Raw genomic sequence first — 17,419 nt, 5'->3', positions numbered from 1 at the left:
GTTTAAAATATGGAAAACAAACTGTCAGCAGACCAGCTTCAAAGGAAAGACTTATTATTCTGGAAAATTCTCTAAACTGCTGATGCAGGCAGAAAAGACACTGTAAAGATTGGGACTTTTTCTTTTGTATGGGAGAGGCTTTGATTATTCTGTTCTTGCAGACGTAAAACTGTAAGCTGAAGTACATATTTGATGTATATACCTTTCATTGTTAAGCAAGATGTAAACCTTTTGTGCAGTAAATTAATGTCGTAACAGCAGAACTATTGCAGTGTCTTCATTGAGTAAAGGTACAGACTATCGTGAATAATGTAGTATAACGTTAACAGTGGTGAGACCAGTCCAAGTCCAAACAACCGGGGGGGGGGGTGACCTGAAGAGGTGCCTCTCACAGTGTGTCATTCCAGCGCAGGCCTTATTAGAATCGATTCTTCTCTTCCTAAACTTTGTCCATTGTCTGGAGGACAAACACTGCAGCACAGTACAGGCGATGCGGTAATTCTGCAGCACAGTACAGGGCAGTACGGTAATTCTTCTTCAGACAGTTGGTGACCCATGAGGTATGAAAATACTGCTGCCAAAATATTCATATCACCAGCATCTAGTGGAAGACAGCAGAGAATTTTCCCACAACTTATCTTCATGTCAAGACTGGCCACCTTGTCCTGAACATTTGTGGTAAATATTTTCTTCTGTTTTTCTTTTAACAATGAATGCAATTTGTGAAAATGCCAAGAAGTGCACTCAGTCTTTTACTTTTGGTGTGTTTGAACCATATATAAATGTGTGGAATTATTTAAATACATGGTATGATCAGCATGTTAGCACCTGTAAGTCTTTATTAGGGAAAACTGATAATCCAGCATTATGTAAGTGGATCTGCCTTTGACTGGTATGTACGTAAGGCAAAAGTGTCACAGGATGTACAAAAATGTGCTATCTGCAATGATTTAAATGTTGCTTTCTATATGCCTTGTCATAAACATATTGTACAAAACCTGGAACACAACCAGGATAAAGTAATGCTTGAAGCACAGACAATGGTTCCTGTTTCTATAAATCCTGTTGCAAAAGATTTGTTAGACAGTCATGCAAATGTCAAAGTTTGTACTTTACAGTCTGATTTGCAGGAGTTTAAAGATTGGATTGCTAAAGTTAGCAACCAGCAGGATCTTGACCTCATGGGTCATTTTCAGACTTACTGTGATAAATGGAATGTGTCTGGTAAACTGCATGCTGACACTGCTGAATGTACGAAATAATTTTTTCAGTTTTTGAAAGTCTCACAGACTGAAATTAAGACTTTTACACAAACTGTTATTGAACAGGGCAGTAAAGCTATTGGTATGATAGAAGGGTTAATGAGTAAAGTTGTCCATTTGCAAGAGAAATATGCTAAGCAGCTGGCTGACGCACAGCATGGCATAACTATTGCTAGGGAGGAAATAAACACATTACGATCTCAGTTGGAGACACAGGAATCTGAAGCTGCTAGAGCAACAAACTTAGCTAATCAAGACCTTTTAAAATTACAAGCCCTGTTAAAGGAATATCAATCTAAAGCATTAGGAACTACTGTTACAAATCCTATCATAGCCTCAGCTGGCTTTTCTGCTGAAATTTATCATCAGTCTAGGATGTTAGAAACTCTCCCTAAGTGGGATGAACAGAAGGGTATTTTTAATAACATGATTACATTTCAAGCTTGGGTTCTTAAAACTGCAGGCACTGTATGAAATGATACACTTGAATGTTGTTTCTGGAATTTTACTACACAACTTTTTATGGCTTATATTCAGCAAACGCACTATCCAATACAAACTAAACACCTAAGAATGACAGCAGTATTGTCAGCATACTCTAGGGGGCAATCTCTCACAATTCTTGTTCATAGAGATCAGTTGACAGTCATTACGTGACTTCATGTTTTGTGTTTTTTGTAGACTCACAGAAAATGCCAAGTCTGAAACAGTTGAAATCAAAACAACTTTTCAGATTAATACCACTTATGTGGAAAGGTTATATTATTGTACGTAATGAAAATTCTGTTTGTAATTGTACTGATTGTACTCATTGGAACCCTTGGGGTAGGGTGTCAAACAAGAAAAATGCAAGTTTGGAAAATAAACAATGACAATAAAACTGTAAAGCTAGGTTGGGATGTAAATCGTTCTCGTGAACAAAGAGAGCAGGACAATTGTATTTGTCCATATGCTTATCAAAAGGTTGTGGTACATTTTAACATCACATTCCCAGATACAGACAGGTGCCAATATAAAAGGCATATGATACTCTGCTAGGAAGCCTTGGTACAGGCATGGGAGCTATTAATGCAGCTGACGTTGAAATTCTGACTAATCAATTAAAAGTAGTGGGAGAAAATATGTCTCAGATTGTGCATTTACAAGCATCTTGGAATCCAGAAATATGGAAGACACACCTGCACAATATAAATTATCAGCAGCAATTTTTAGAGAATTATGCTATGCAGCTAAATCAGTTAAAATTTGATGGTAACATGACAATTTTTGTAAATTGGACAAAATGCACTATGCAACCTTTGTATGTGGAAATTCAGAAAAATAGAGTACAAACTGAACTTATGTTACAAAATGAAAATGCTTGGCGACAATTGTTTAACAAATGGATACCTGATACTGACTGGATTAGGTTATTTACTTAAGTAACATACTGTACTCCACAATATTGTACAGGAAAGTTTATGCATTATAATGTCATGATACAACAATTATGTGTCAATTTACTGTGCTACCTATGACATTTCTTGTACCAGAAGGGTATGAGTATTGGTTGCCACAATTTGAAGGTAATTATATAGATATGACAGGAAAAATGCATAAAATTGAATATTGTACACAGACTAAAACAGGACTTATTTGTGGACAGTATTCACCTGTCTATGAACAATGCTTATTGCAGCATTCCGTTAATTTGTTTAAATGGACTAGTATGCCTTCTTCTTTTCAAATGTTTACAGAAGTGGCCCCTCAGTATATAGTAGTATTTTAGATTTCTCACAGGAAAATTAGAAAGACCTGATCAGCATATTTATCTTGAGATTGTGTTTGATGTCTGTTAGAATTTTGCACAACATGTTAAATTAGGGGAAGATGCAGAAATGTAGTATACAGTACTGAACCTTGACACTTGGGAAGGCAGCTCAGTTCTCAGATGGATGTGAACAGCAACAGAAATGAGAGATATGCTTTACTGGGTTAGCCAAGCTACAATGCAGTTCTGCCTATGTTCATAGGTACGTACTAGGCTATTGATATGTGAGGATCTTTATAAGCCTAGCCATAAACTCCCATGATGTTTTTAGTCCTTATGTTTTAAGTGTGAATAATCCAGAGATGAGCAAAACATTTACATGTTGCCTCTGTCCATAAGGGAGAAGGGTGCTAAAACAGAGGTGAATTTACAGTTTCCCATCCAATCGATCAAATTATGTTTAGACAACGTAAGACAAGTACTTTGCTTTACGTGAAGCGGTATTCTCTGTAATACATATCTATCCTTCCAACCTATTTGATTTATGATGAAAGAGACTTAGATCTCTTGAACTGATAAAATGGTCACACAGACAAACTATTCAATAAAAACTCAAAGGAGGTCCCAGTCTAGAGTATCCTTTTTCACCAATCAGAATTCCACAAAATGTTTTGGGAGTTCCAACAATCAGAGGCAGTAACATCTTATGACTCATGAAATTATGCATCAAGTAAATATGTGCACTTAATCCCCTGTTCATGCCAGTTAGCTCTTATGCTCCATTACCACACTCCTACAAAGCAAAAAAGAACAGTGAGGATTTGTACCCCAATTACTACTCGATGCTGATTTATAGGGAAACCCACAGACAAAACTGGACAGACAGACTGCCTCATCTATGGGGATAGAGGGAATTCCTGAAAGAGTAAGAATATTTGTCATGTCTGAGGAACCTCCTTGATTGGTCCTATGCTGGACAGAATCCCAAAGAGTAAGGCCTGAGGCAAAACCTAAAATAAGGCCCAAATCCTGGCACAATCCAGGAATCTGTCAGGGGAGCCACCACCTAGAAGAAATCCCAGGACAAAGGCCAAGTATAATCAAATATGGTACAGCTCCTCCCTCTAGGAGCTGCCATCAAACCAAGAGCAAGAGAAATTTAAGGATCTCAAGGACTCATCTCTGTAAGGAACAAAGGCTTCCCCATGATCCTGAAGACAGCCCACCAGGGAAGAATCCTACTGTCTCCTGGCACTCCAAAGGCACTGTTACACTGAGGTTTTTGTGAGCTTGGTTCTGATTATGCAGCTGAGGTGTGGTATGAATCTAGTGAAATTGGGAAAGAAAAAAACTACAGGTAATGTAAAATGATACAGCCAAGATTCTCAGTCTCAGCAACAGTCAAGTAAGTGCATGAACACTCTTGTCTGAATTCCAGACTTTACCATATGCTCACCCTCTTCTCTTCAACCAGTATCAGGTAGCTCAGGTGGGTTGAGTACGGGCTTAGAAAATGAAGTTTTTGCCCAATCAGTCCCAGTTTGTGACCTGATAATAGCTAAGACCACTACTTATAATCAGGCTGGATGGTAAATGTATCAAACTAATCAAAAGAGGGAAACTGGCACAAACACCCTGGGATGCCCCCCCAAGGCAGCTACGTCAGGAGCCAAGAATGCACCCTTCCCAGACCTGAAAAGAACTGGGGAAAAATGAGATAGGAGCAGGTCCTCATTATATGAGAATGACTTCCACCCTTGGGGGGGTGGAGAGGCCTTGGAAATTGTGGACATACTATGGAAAGGACAGGATTCACAGCCTGTCCTCACAGTGAATGTAAATATAAAAGCTGGAGAGGATAACCCATACAGTGACTCAGCAAGGAGGGTCCTAGACATTACATCTTTAAAATGCTGCTAAATTGGAAGAGACAAGACTAACTAAAAATGTGCAGTTCTCCAAAACAACTAGCAGTTGACTTCTTACTTAGTCGGAAAGTGTCAAGGAGGAAATTGGTAGGAAAAGACACAAGTCATCATTTGATGAAGAAAACTGCTTTGAGACAAAAGGCAAGTAGCACTATCAGTTGGACGACAGAAGTTCAATACTCCATCCTGCTGACTGAGCATTCGCCTCAGAATACCTGCAGCACAAACACTTACAAGATCATGTGCATGGAAGTTTGTGTAAATCCCATGTGCACAAATGGCCACAATGGTACTTCTGGTGCAGTTCAAGGTGTGTGGGATGATTCCCAAGGCAAAGGACTGCAACTACATACTGGGATGTACACTGGAGTCTTGGCACTATTCACATACAGTGTGTCGCTTGCAGCTTAGTTTGCTCTATCTGAAAAGAAACAGACGTGAACGCTTATTGAAAATGAAGTAGCTGCACTGTGGCACAACCAGTGACCACATCTAAATTCCACATTTAGTGTCAGTATTTATACCACTATTATCAGTACCTTTAACATGTATTCAGTGAGAACAGTGATACAAATAGAACAACTACGTTTATTTGCAGGTGATTACACTGCTTATTTAAGAGTTATTGTTTGTGTCTTTCGGCTTTTCCCTGTTAGGGGTCGCCACAGCGGAACTCCGGTACGCTAATGATTGGTAGTTGATTTTTACGTGCCGAGTTACCAGCCCTGACACACAACCTTCAACGAAGGTACGCCCATTCACGCATGTCTCCACGCAAAAGACGCTCTAGCTGAGAATCGAACCGGACAGCGTCTTACTGTGAGGTGACAATGCTACCGCAGTACCACCTTATTTAAGAGTTATTAATTTTGTTTATTGGCCTGAGTAGTGGACTGATTCAAAAGGGATCTATTTTTAGCCACCACCTGCATCAAAATAACAGAAATGTTTACAAAAAGTTAAAAATTAAGCAGTTTCTAAAAGTGAGTACAGATTTTTGTACAAGACTATAAACAAATGTATGAATACTATGACTCATGCACTATATGAGAAGGACACATGGCAAAGGTTAAAATGTTTATGAAGTACAAAATAACAAAATTATAAAGTACAATGTTAATAATGCTATTCAAAAATGGTGGTACCTGTCCATCTGTCCCAATGGTGCCTCCACAGTCTGTGAGGAGCTCAGACATATCATAGTAACTAACAAACTCCCAGAGACAGGCCTCCAAGTTCAAGTTTCTGTAGAAGCGAAGGGTCTCTGCACCTCGGAGGGCTGAGCTGTACTGGTAAGGGGCAGTCTCTCCGATCACCTCTGGGTTTTTGGTGGCATCGGTCAGGAAGCCATACCTTGTCTTCACTTCACTGAAATCCAGTAAGTTGGAGCACTTGTGGTTTCCAACCCGAGTTCCATCAGGGCTAAGTGTCAGCTCAAAGTTGGAGAGGTCTCTTGTGGAAATGACAGGAAGCATGCCTAAAAGAAACCAAAAGAAGAAGTTATAACAGAATGGCTGCACCCTACAGAATATTTCAGATCAGGGAATCAATTGTGACCCATAATTCATTTACTGTAATAAGTTAATTTTCTAACAGTTTCTTACAGTTTCATTTAGTCATGCCTACTTTGCAGTTAGAAAGTACACGTCCCATACGTGTTCCAAAGAACTGCTGCTGCAAAGTTAATTCACTGGTCTGCTAACGCAAAGAAAAAAGTGCACAGATGAACAATGAAGAAGCCCAAGGTCATATCTCATGAAATGCACATTGACAGTTTATTCATCAAAATTATACAAATAGGAAAAACAAATACATGACCTGAGAGGTCAAAAGGCATTGTCATATTATACCACAGTGCAACAATGACAAGAGACAGCAAGGATTTGATTGTCCAGAATCACTGCACTATTACAACACTCTCTGATGCTACCAAATTCTGCCTCACAAATACCAAAATATGAATCCCACTACCTTATCCAAGATTTGAAATGAACATATTTTCTTCTTCCAGATACAGTAGAATTAGTAACTTGTTCCTCCAAATCAAAAAGCAAAATGAAAACAGAAATCGGTGCTTCTTTTTCTCAATCAGCAGTGTAAGTACTGCAATTGAGTGGAGAAGATACTTTATGTAAAATAGCATCCCATCATAGACTCTTGTGGTTGCCTTACTTCTTAGAGTAACTTTTTTAGTACACAACTGGTTTGATGTTAAGAAAGATATGCTCTTTTAAATGAATTTTAACATCAGCTATGTTCTTTTTTAATGTACTTAAGAAGACACTGATTTTGCAGCTTGCTACTGAAGTTATTACTTTCTTCAGATAACAGACAGGGCTCACATCAGGTGCTCAAAAGTCAGTTGTTTACATTTAATTTGTCTGAGCATATTTGTTTGCAGTATTATTTCTCATGTTTGTTTACTCACTAAACTTTAGAATAATGTGTGTGCAATCTTAAATAACAGTTAACTTGAGTCCAACATCACAATGTGTTCAAGAAAGAGTGAAACATTATTTTTAAATCAGTGCTCTTTTCCTGAATTGCAGTAACCTTGCAGTCAGAATAATAAAAGAGGTTCAGGGTTTTCTCCCCGCAAGGCCACTGTGGTTCAGTGGTTAGCATTGTCACCTCACAGCAAGAGGTTCTTCGGTTTGATTCTCTGCTTAAGTTTCTTCTGTGCGGAGTCTGCATGTCCTCCCTGCAGCTGAATAAGCTTTAAAGACATGCAGGTAGGTGCATGTGGCTGTGCTTTCCGTGAAGGTTGGGCGCCGGACTGGCAACTCGGCACTGTAAAAATCCACTGACAATCAATCTGCGGACTGATGATCCACTGTGGCGACCCTAACTGGGAAAAGCTGAAAGAAGACACATTATTTGCAGAAAAGTAGCGTACCTTAACAGTACATGTGTTTAGCTGTTTTATGTATTTGAGTGAGCATATTTCATGCAATAGATGCTGTGAATTTGGATTTTGAACAGTTGTGTTTCCAGTACAATAGTGCACCTGAGAGGGCTGTGGCAATGAAAAGAAACATCAGCAATAGGTTACAGATAATTTATTATGAAAGACGTAATGTGACAAGACATAATACAATAAATATCACTTTATAATACTTCTGTGAAGCACTTTTACAACTTTAGTAGTTGCATTCACCCTATCATTTCTTATTAAGGTATATATTGGTTTCACAGCATGCCTGAGTGGCAGTATCCTCTGATACAGCATACCTTGTTGTGTATTAATGCTTAAATATAACACAACATGTAAGAATGCTAACATTCTAACTGACTAACTGAAACGTAAAGAGCAAAGGTCAATGGCCAAAGTACAAATTCAGAGTCCAAAAAGGAGTCTTAAAGACTTTGACTTCAGCGCCCAAAGGTTGGAAATTAACTTACCCATGTAGAAAACAAACATATTTTTAAACAGAGCCAATGTAGAGCCTTTTGTATGTTTTTGTTTGGAATTTTAGTTGTCCTCACATGAAACAGCATACCTTTTAAATTATAGCTGATAATATCTATTTGTAGTAATAAGTTACTGTTTCATGTTACTGGGATATGCAATCATATGATGTCCAACATTTGCTAAGCAGGTTATTTAACAAGAAATGGTCATCTGAAACTATCATAGCACACGTAGGGTAAATGACCTGAAAACCTTTCACATGATTATAAATGCAGAAGACATTTTGAAACTTATCACAAAGGGCTGCTTTATGTTGTAGTTCAACAAAATTCTCCCATGTCCTAGAATGATGCATACTAGTGTGCAAAGGCTAGACTTTGTAATAACTGGCTGTACAGATTTTAATTGGATAAATATTTTGATACCATTACTTCTGAGACATCCTATCCAGAGATTCTACTATGTTTGGTTTCAAAATTTTTCATTTAAGTTACAAAGGGGGCCAATTCATACCTAATAGTTTTCTAATTATGTCCAAATCTTTTTAAGTTCAGTGACTCAAATTCCATTGTAATTCTCAAAAGCTGGATGTATCGACTCTATAGGTGTCTACTATGCCTCACAAATGAATATAAACCTACACCTGCCACTATTTGCCTCCTACCCTCAGTTCTTTATGGTGCTCCCATCCTTATTAACTTCCAGGCATCACAAAAAATCACAAAAAGTAAAACTTGAACAATGTGATCATACAGTAATACAATTTACAGGAAGCACCCCTTGCGGAATCTATCACTGTATAGCAATAAAAAGCCTAAACAGGTTAGAACTACCCTATCAACTAACATATACACAGCTTTTTACCACCTATAAAATTATCCAGCATGCACCTGCTTGTCCAGCACTAAATACCGTTCTACAGAACTATAACAAAAAAAGAACGTAAAATAGTCCAAACCGCAATCCAACACACTTTACTTACCATAGTAAAAAAATGTTGGTTAAGCACTTTATTAACAAAGTGACATCATCAGAACCAAGAACATCAAACAGGAAATCCTTTTATGTATAAAAAAGGTGTCAAACAAGTGCTAAACCCCTCCTCAAATTAAAGAGAAAACATTCACAAAACTGCTAATGCAACATTTCTAACATAAAAAAATATGATGTTAAAATACAAAATAAAATGTAGAAGATAAAATATCACAATAATAAAATGAAATTTTAGTGAATATTAACCCTTCTTTTAAGCTCACTTGAAATGGAAATAGTGTCATTCAAACCTGGAAAACTGCAAGCATCAAAGTGTAGCTGCCAAAACATTTCCCTCTGCAGTAAAAACTTCTGCCAGTCACCAGGAAAAACACCAATCTTGACATGCTCTAAAGCCAAAAATGTAAACTGTCTAACACCAGCACACAGCCCAGCGTGTCTAGCCAGGGCACTTTTGTTGTCGTTTCTCCTGATACTGTAGTTGTTATTGTTGTTGTTGTGTCTTTCAGATTTTCTCGGTTAGGGGTCACCACAGCGGAACTCCGGTCCGCTAATGATTGGCAGTAGATTTTTACGTACGGAGTTGCCGGCTCTGACGCACAACCTTCAACGAAGGTACGCCCATTCACGCATGTCTCCACACAGAATACGCTCTAGCTGAGAATCGAACAGGACGTCTTACTGTGAAGCGACAACGCTAGTCACACTGGTAAATTCTTTTATTGAGGAAATTGACAGTCTTACCGATGTAGAAAGCTGTGCATGAATCACACAAAGCAAACCCTTCCAGAGTCACAGTTAAACTTGCCCCCATGGCAAACAGTGGTCAACCTGGACAGCCACGTGTCACCTGCGGATAAACAAATAAAGGGACATTGACTGCAGTGTCCACATTTCCTAGTGGTGGGTGGGCCGACCCCCCCCCACCTACATTTCCAGTAATGACTTTATGTTCCTCTTGTTTTTAAAAGTAAATGATAGAGCAGCAACAAAATGCTTGTTGATATCCACATTACTAGAAAGTAGGTACCAGTTCCTCTGTACAATCTTCTGGATATCTCCAGCATCAAGGGAATAGTGTAAAACCATACTGTGTTTGTTGTCTGGTGTACTGGTACCATTCTGCAACTGCACCAAGCCAGAAAGAAGGAGGATATCGGTCATCCCTGAGGGCCCAAATTTCGTCCTGCAATTTGTTCAACAAGTCCTGTGGGTATCCTCTGTTAAGGAACATACTTTTTAAAGGATCAAACTGCTTCAAGCAAGCACCAACATCTGATGTCAACATACAAATTCTAATAAGTTGACTCTTGACCACCCCCTTCTTTTGATGAAAAGGGTGACAACTGTCAAAAAGACAGAAAGTTGTTGCAAAAAGTAGGTTTCCGGTATATTTCTGTTCCAAATCCTCCATCAGGTAGCTTTGTAATCTCTATGTCCAAACAGTGAATACTGCCTTCACTAACATGAATGATTTGTTGATAGTATGGGACAGCTCCCATCAGGATTTCATCCAATTTGTGGAAGTTTTGGGTACCAGTACTTTGTTTCTTGTGTTTACGCATACTGTTACTTAGCTATATCTTCAGCCTCAGTGTATGTAATATCACACAATCAGCTCATCACATTGTTGCATTTTGCTTCTGAGATTACAAACATAATTAAAAGAGGCCTTGTGACTATCATTGGCTTGGGTGGCTATTTTAGCATCAGACTTGGTTTTGATGGATTTTATGAAGCTCCTGAATTGCTTTTTTTGCTAAAGCTTTAATAACAAAAACAACTATAATAATAACAACAACAATACAATTACAACAATTCATGAGATGAACTTGAAGATATAAAGAAAAAAGAGATAAACAAGGATGAGGCTATATATAATATTACTATCTCTGACTTGGGTGTCTGTTTTAGCCTCAGACTATGTATTGGTGGATTTTATTAAACTCCTGAATTGTTTGATTATTCCAATGATGAGAGCTCTGTCATTCTGGGAATTAGTCTTCTCACTTTTGGTCAAAATTCTATTCCTTTTATTGTAAAGCCTGTTGATACTATGGTTCTATGAAGCAAGCTGATTTCTGGGGCTTGCCCTGTACTTGTTCATACAGGTTACACCTGGATCTGTGCAGCTGTTTACATGCTGGCATAGTGTGATGGTGTACATTTCTTTGCATTCAGTGGAGTTAACTGGGTTTGGTGAGGATTTGAAACTTGCCAATATATCACTTAGGAGTAGGTGTTTGTCTTAAGAGAAATTTGTAAAGGGTGGAAGGGGTCTATGATTTCAGTTTTATTTTGAAGGAGAATGCTTTATGGTCAGACCTATCAAGCGAGAAAGACAGACAAAAATGGTGAAAGATGCTCCTATATTAGTACCAACAAAGTCTGACATGTTATTCCCCCTAATGGGTTCTTTGACTAGTTGTTCTACGACATTTGTATTGACAAAGACCAGGAATCTCTGTGCTTGCACACAAGTGGTGGTGTAGATTTCCTAGTCTACAGCTGTATAGTTAAGATCACCTAGGTAAATTGTATTTGGTTTAATGCAAACGGATTCCATTTCCTGTATACAGATATTGTGGCTTTCGTGGGTCATAGAGGAAGTTCTATACTTAGCTAATATATGGCACTGCACCTTTCTGATAGTTATTTACACATGAAGTGATTCTAGACCCTGTAGATAGGTGTGGCTTTCATTTGTCATGAAGGGAGTTCTACAGCTAGTTAATACATGGTATGGGACGTTTCTGATGGTTATTTGGACATGAAGAAGCTCTAGTGCATCACACTGCTTTGCCAGCCTTGATGCGAGTCTCTTCTTGGTGAAGATTGAGACACCTCCACCTTTTTTCCCTCTTGTGCAATGGCTAATCTCAATATGTGGAAGACATTATAGCCATGCACAGCTCAAGGGCTCCACCAGGATGAGTAGGACTCATAGGGAGTGGAGTTTCTTGTTTAACTTCTAGCATTGATGAGTAACACCTTCATATCATCTTTTGCTTCTTTCGTTATGTTGGCATTGCCTAAAAAGGCATTATGCGGGTGGACAATGTCTTTGCATATAATCAAAACCCTAGATGGGACAGATACAGGACATCCATGGTCAAGTAGCATGGTCTGTTGATCATATCCTACCAGGCTGACAAATATTGGACTCCCTTCAAATGCCACCAAAAACTTAAACAACTAATGAAGTGAGTTATGTCTTGCTTATATGACATCATCCTTGGAGAAGGTAAAATGCTGCTCATTGCTAGGCTCGTACCTGCCCGGGTCAAACAGTCTGAGATCTCCTTCATGTCTCTCCATGTAGTCCAGGGATGCAAATCTCAAGTCATTGGTACCCTCATATACTATTACAGAGTCATACTGTTACAGAGTCATACTGTTCAAGGACTTGAGTGCATGTGTGGTCTGATGGGTCCTGACACCGGACAAGTAACTAACCATCACTTTTTCCTTGCTCAGCCTGGTAAGAAGCACATCTGTATATCTTAGAATGGAGTCACCTGTAACTACAATGTTTGGTTGGGAAGATGTCTGCTTACAGGCTCAGCATAGGTTCATAGGTAGGTACTAGGCTATTGGCCCTGGGGTCTATATAAGCCTAGCCAAAAAGGTTCCCTGGCTTATGCCACCCAAGAAAATTATTTTCTTGTGCCCCTGTCAAGCAGTGCCACTAAAGTGATCCCCAGGATGAATATATAAGCCTAGCGAAAAAGGTTCCCTGGCTTTTGCCACCCAAGAAAATTATTTTCCTGTGCTCCTGTCAAGCAGTGCCACTAAAGTGATTCCCGGGATGAATTTTCTATTTTCCATCCAGTCGTCAAGATTCTTCTTAAAGAGGGCCAATGAGGAGCTTTTCTTGATATGAATGGGTAGTTTGTTCCAGAGTATGGGAAGTCTCTGGGACAGGAATCTATCCCTCCAGCATGTTCTGTTTATTGTGGCGACAAGGTTTAGGTCCCTGGAGTGTGTGGCTCGGAGAGATTGGGATTTCTTTAAATGTAGCATTTCCAACAGCTCTGGGTTTGACATAGCTTTGTATGTTAGGCAGAGATCACCTCTGAGTAGGTGATATGCGACGGAGTAGAGCTGGAGTTTTTTTGAGACGGTCTGCCTATGATATCTATTTGAGGCCGGTAATCCTCTTAGTGAGATATTTCTGTGGCCTTTCCAATTGTTGTAGGTGTCTTGTGAGATACATGCCAAATGGGGCATTATACCCTGTAATGGGTCTGATGAGGGATAAGTAGAGAGGAACAATGACCTCCTTTTTTCTAGAGGAGAACCCTTTTGTGATGAGGTGTGCCGCATAGAAGGATTTCCTGACTACTGTGGCTATGTGGTTAGCAAATGAGAGAATACTGTCCACCTGTGGCCCAAGGTCTCTTATCATACTTTCAGTGTTTAGTGAGCTACCACCTATGTGGTAGTTCATGGGTACTGAGTTTTTCCCAAAGGGGATGACAATGCACTTCTTGACACTGAGCTTGAGGCCATGACTTTGACACCAAGCATCTGTCTCTGTGAGGCCCTTTTGTAGAATGTCTACATCATTAGGTGATTCTATTATGGCTCCCAGTTTGCAGTCATCTGCAAACTTTATTAGCCAAAGACCTTCTGTGTTGGCCTGCACTTCAGAGAAGTAGATGCCGAACAGGAGAGGACCCAGGACCGAACCCTGTGGTACTCCACTCATCACTGGTCTGAAGTCGGACTTGGAGTCGGCTACTTTTACTGTGTGGGTTCTGTCAGTGAGCCAGTTGGCCACCCATCTTGTGATATAGGGATCTATGCCCAGTTTAGTGAGTTTATCTATAATTCCAGAGTGGGGGATGGTATTGAAAGCCTTGGTGAGGTCAAGATAGGCTGTGTGCACTACCTTGTCTTCGTCTACGGCTCTAGTGACTGCTTCAAAGAAGTCAGTCAGGTTCAGTAGACATAATCTACCTTTTACAAGCCCAAACTGCATGCGGTTCAGGGTTTGGAGGTTACCTATGTCTTTGTTTATAAGCTCCAAGATGATACGTTCCATGGCCTTGCAGACCAGGCTCATCAGGCTAATGGGGCAGTAGTTTCCAGGGTCCGTGGTGGCACCCCCTTTGTGGAGTGGGATAACCGTTGCTGTGCGCCATTCAGTAGGCACATAGCCTGAGGTGAGGCTATGATTGAACCTGGTACTTAGGTGGGGTGCCAGTTCATTCTGTAGTTCATGCAGTACGCAGCCTGGGATGATGTCTGGTCCCATGGATGCTGTGTTCTTGGCTTTGGAGAGTGCAGTCTTTACTTGTTCATCCATGACTACAGGGGCTTTGCATTCTTCTGGTATTAAGATGGGCCCTTTGGAGGGTGAGTGGGGGGTTAAGTTAGCACTGAACCTATCTGCCAGGATGTTGGCAATATTGGTTGGTTTGTGCTATTGTGATGTAGCTCAGAGCAGATCTGAGTGTTGCCATTGAGATTCTTGACATAGCTGTAGAATGCTTTGTGGTTGTCTTTGGAATCAGTGGCAATTTTATTTTCATAACTGGCTTTGGAGGATTTTATAAGGAATCTCAGCTTTTTGTTGAGGCTGACCAGGGAGTTCCTCCAAACTTGGGATTTTACTCTTTTTTGCAACAGCTTCTTCCTTCTGTTGTAGAGTTTGTTTATGGCAGGGGACCACCAGACTGGCTTCCTTTGTTTGGAGGATAGCGTCTTCATTCTGTTGGGGATGGCACGATCTATGAACTCGTTTATGTGCTTATACATTGCATTTGTGTAAGATTCAGCAGCCGTACCTCTATTTTCCATCTGCATGGGTGTCGTGAAGTTTGCCATTTCTGTCTTAAGAAGATTGAAGTTGGCTTTGGAGTAGTTTTTGATGGTGGTTTCCTTAACGGGGTGTGGGGGTGGGATATGGATGTCTAGGGTGATTAGTTTATGGTCGGATCACACCAGTGAGGAGCTGACCTCTGGCATGGAACATAGGTTACCTATACTGGTAATGACCAGGTCCAGGATATTGCTGCCCCTGGTAAGGGTGTGGACAAGCTGATCCAAGGCACTGGAATTTATGAATTCTAGAATACACTGACGAATGAGTTGGTACATGAGTAGTTTTCCCAGCTGATGGTGGGATAGTTGAAATTGCCCATAATTACGGTATTGGGTTGTACCTTAATATTTTCCAGTATCTTAAAAAATGAAGAGTGGGAATCCTGGGGCATGGTGGGGGATCTGTAACAAGCTACAACCTGGATTGCAGTCTTGCCCAGTGCTAGCTGCACTTGGATAATTTTGGATGCATTATGTTGAGCAACTAGCCTGGAGGTATGGATATCCTTAATGAATATGGACACACCTCCGCCTTTAGTGTTTTAGTCCAGGTTAGGTGACCAAAAGGTGTGGTATGAATTATAGCCTGGTAATGAAAGGGTGTTCTCTGAAGCCTTGAACCAGGTCTCTGTCACTGCACAGATGTCGATATTCTCCATTTTAAGGAGTGCCTCGAGTGAGTGCATTTTGAGGTTTAGACTTCTAGCATTGAGTAGCATTACTCTCAGAGTTTGCTTGCATGTACCTGTTACGGTGGTGAATTTAGCATTTGAACCTTGCCTAAAAAAGGCACTACAGGGTGGCAAGAGCCTTAGCCAGTATCTGGAATCCCAGGGGTGACAGGTGCAGGCCAGCTCTGGCAAAGCATCATGGTCTGTTGATCATGTCGTCCCAGGCAGACAGATACTGGATCCTCTTAGAATGACAACAGAAGCTTAGCCAATTGTTAAAGTCAATAATTTTGCCCTTGTACTGTGGTATCATTCTGGGCAATGGCAGGATGCTACTCAGGGCTAGGGTCATACCTGCCTGGGCTACAAGATCCGAGAGTTCCTCAATGTTTCCTTTCATGTAGTCCAGGGAGGTACGTCTTTGACTTTTTTGGCTCCTTGTGCTTTGTGAAGTGTTAGGCTTAACTTACCCAATGTGCTTTGTGCCTCTGTTATGTATTTGAGTTCTTTGAGGTTTAAGCAAGTTAACCTTTAAAACCTTATATGATGGATTATGTGTATTGTGATGGCCTCGGAGAGGTGTGATGTGTGGTGTAATGCTGACAATTTGGGTGTTACAGTTTACTGTGCAGATGTAAATCTCTCACACACCTTGTTATGCTGTTTGAGCAGTAGATGATCGTCAGACAGCATGAGACAATTCTTACACTGTCTCCTAATCAGGCTTGCAACAGAAGCTGTGTGGAAGTGCTGGCTCATGGTTTTGACAAGAATGACTCAGGAATGTGAGGCGAGGTCACTATAACTGCTTGAAGTTCAGATTGTTTAGGATGCTGCTTGGGTAGACTTACTACTAATGTGTGCAGAAATGCCTAGTTATTTGGGCAGGTTTATACTGCAAGTCAAGATGTGCTTATTTGCACTTGGCACATGTTATATGAGCCTCAGACCTGGTTTTCTAAGGTTGTATAGATTTTGTAGGTCTCTTGTAAGGAGAAAAACTCTTGCACAGACAACCCACTATACAGCGAGTCCAGAGGTGGTGGTGGGCTTAGCACACCTCAGAGTAGCATTTTCTCTTCCCTGTTTGATTAAAAGGTCATTTCTCACAGTTCAGGGCTTTCTATGCTTGTCGAGTCTTTAATAAAAGAGCCCATGTGGACGCAGCTCTGTGTTATTACTACACACTACTTAGAGAGTGTGGACCCTGGGTGGGAGCAGCTCTGTGCCAGATACAGCAGACTAACTAGAGGGGGATCTATGAAACAGTCATCCCCCATATACTGAAACAATCTGCACCTGGGGCAATATGCTATGCCAAGTTCACAAGCATTTGCACAATGCTGGGCAAACTGCAGTTGTCTTTTCTTCAACACAAACTATTCTGGACTCTGGGGGTATGCTGTACAAACACATATACTAATTCACAGAGCTGACTTCACGTCACCTTTACTAGTGATTTCTGCAGACAGGGTTATGACTATGAGCCGCTTCCTGTGGGCCATGATTCACTTCCCCTAGCCTTTACTTGCCTGTTGTGTGGCTCTGATCCTTGATCCCTGATCCTGGTTTGA

The 17,419-nt window shown here is 40.4% G+C and overlaps 1 protein-coding gene across 1 annotated transcript in view; it reads right to left on the bottom strand.

Moving 5' to 3' along the window:
- FREM2 (FRAS1 related extracellular matrix 2) overlaps positions 1-17,419 on the bottom strand; it is a 1,424,491-nt gene that overhangs the window by 154,133 nt on the left and 1,252,939 nt on the right. Inside the window, exon 16 of the mRNA XM_044073334.1 lies at positions 6,086-6,417. Coding sequence (XP_043929269.1) covers positions 6,086-6,417 — 332 coding nt within the window. The remainder of the gene's footprint in view (positions 1-6,085; positions 6,418-17,419) is intronic.

The sequence above is a fragment of the Protopterus annectens genome, chromosome 5.part1 (assembly GCF_019279795.1).
Source record: "Protopterus annectens isolate FY-2018-M chromosome 5.part1, PAN1.0, whole genome shotgun sequence".
NCBI classification, from domain to species: Eukaryota; Metazoa; Chordata; order Ceratodontiformes; family Protopteridae; genus Protopterus; species Protopterus annectens.
This window is presented reverse-complemented; position numbering and strand designations above follow the sequence as displayed.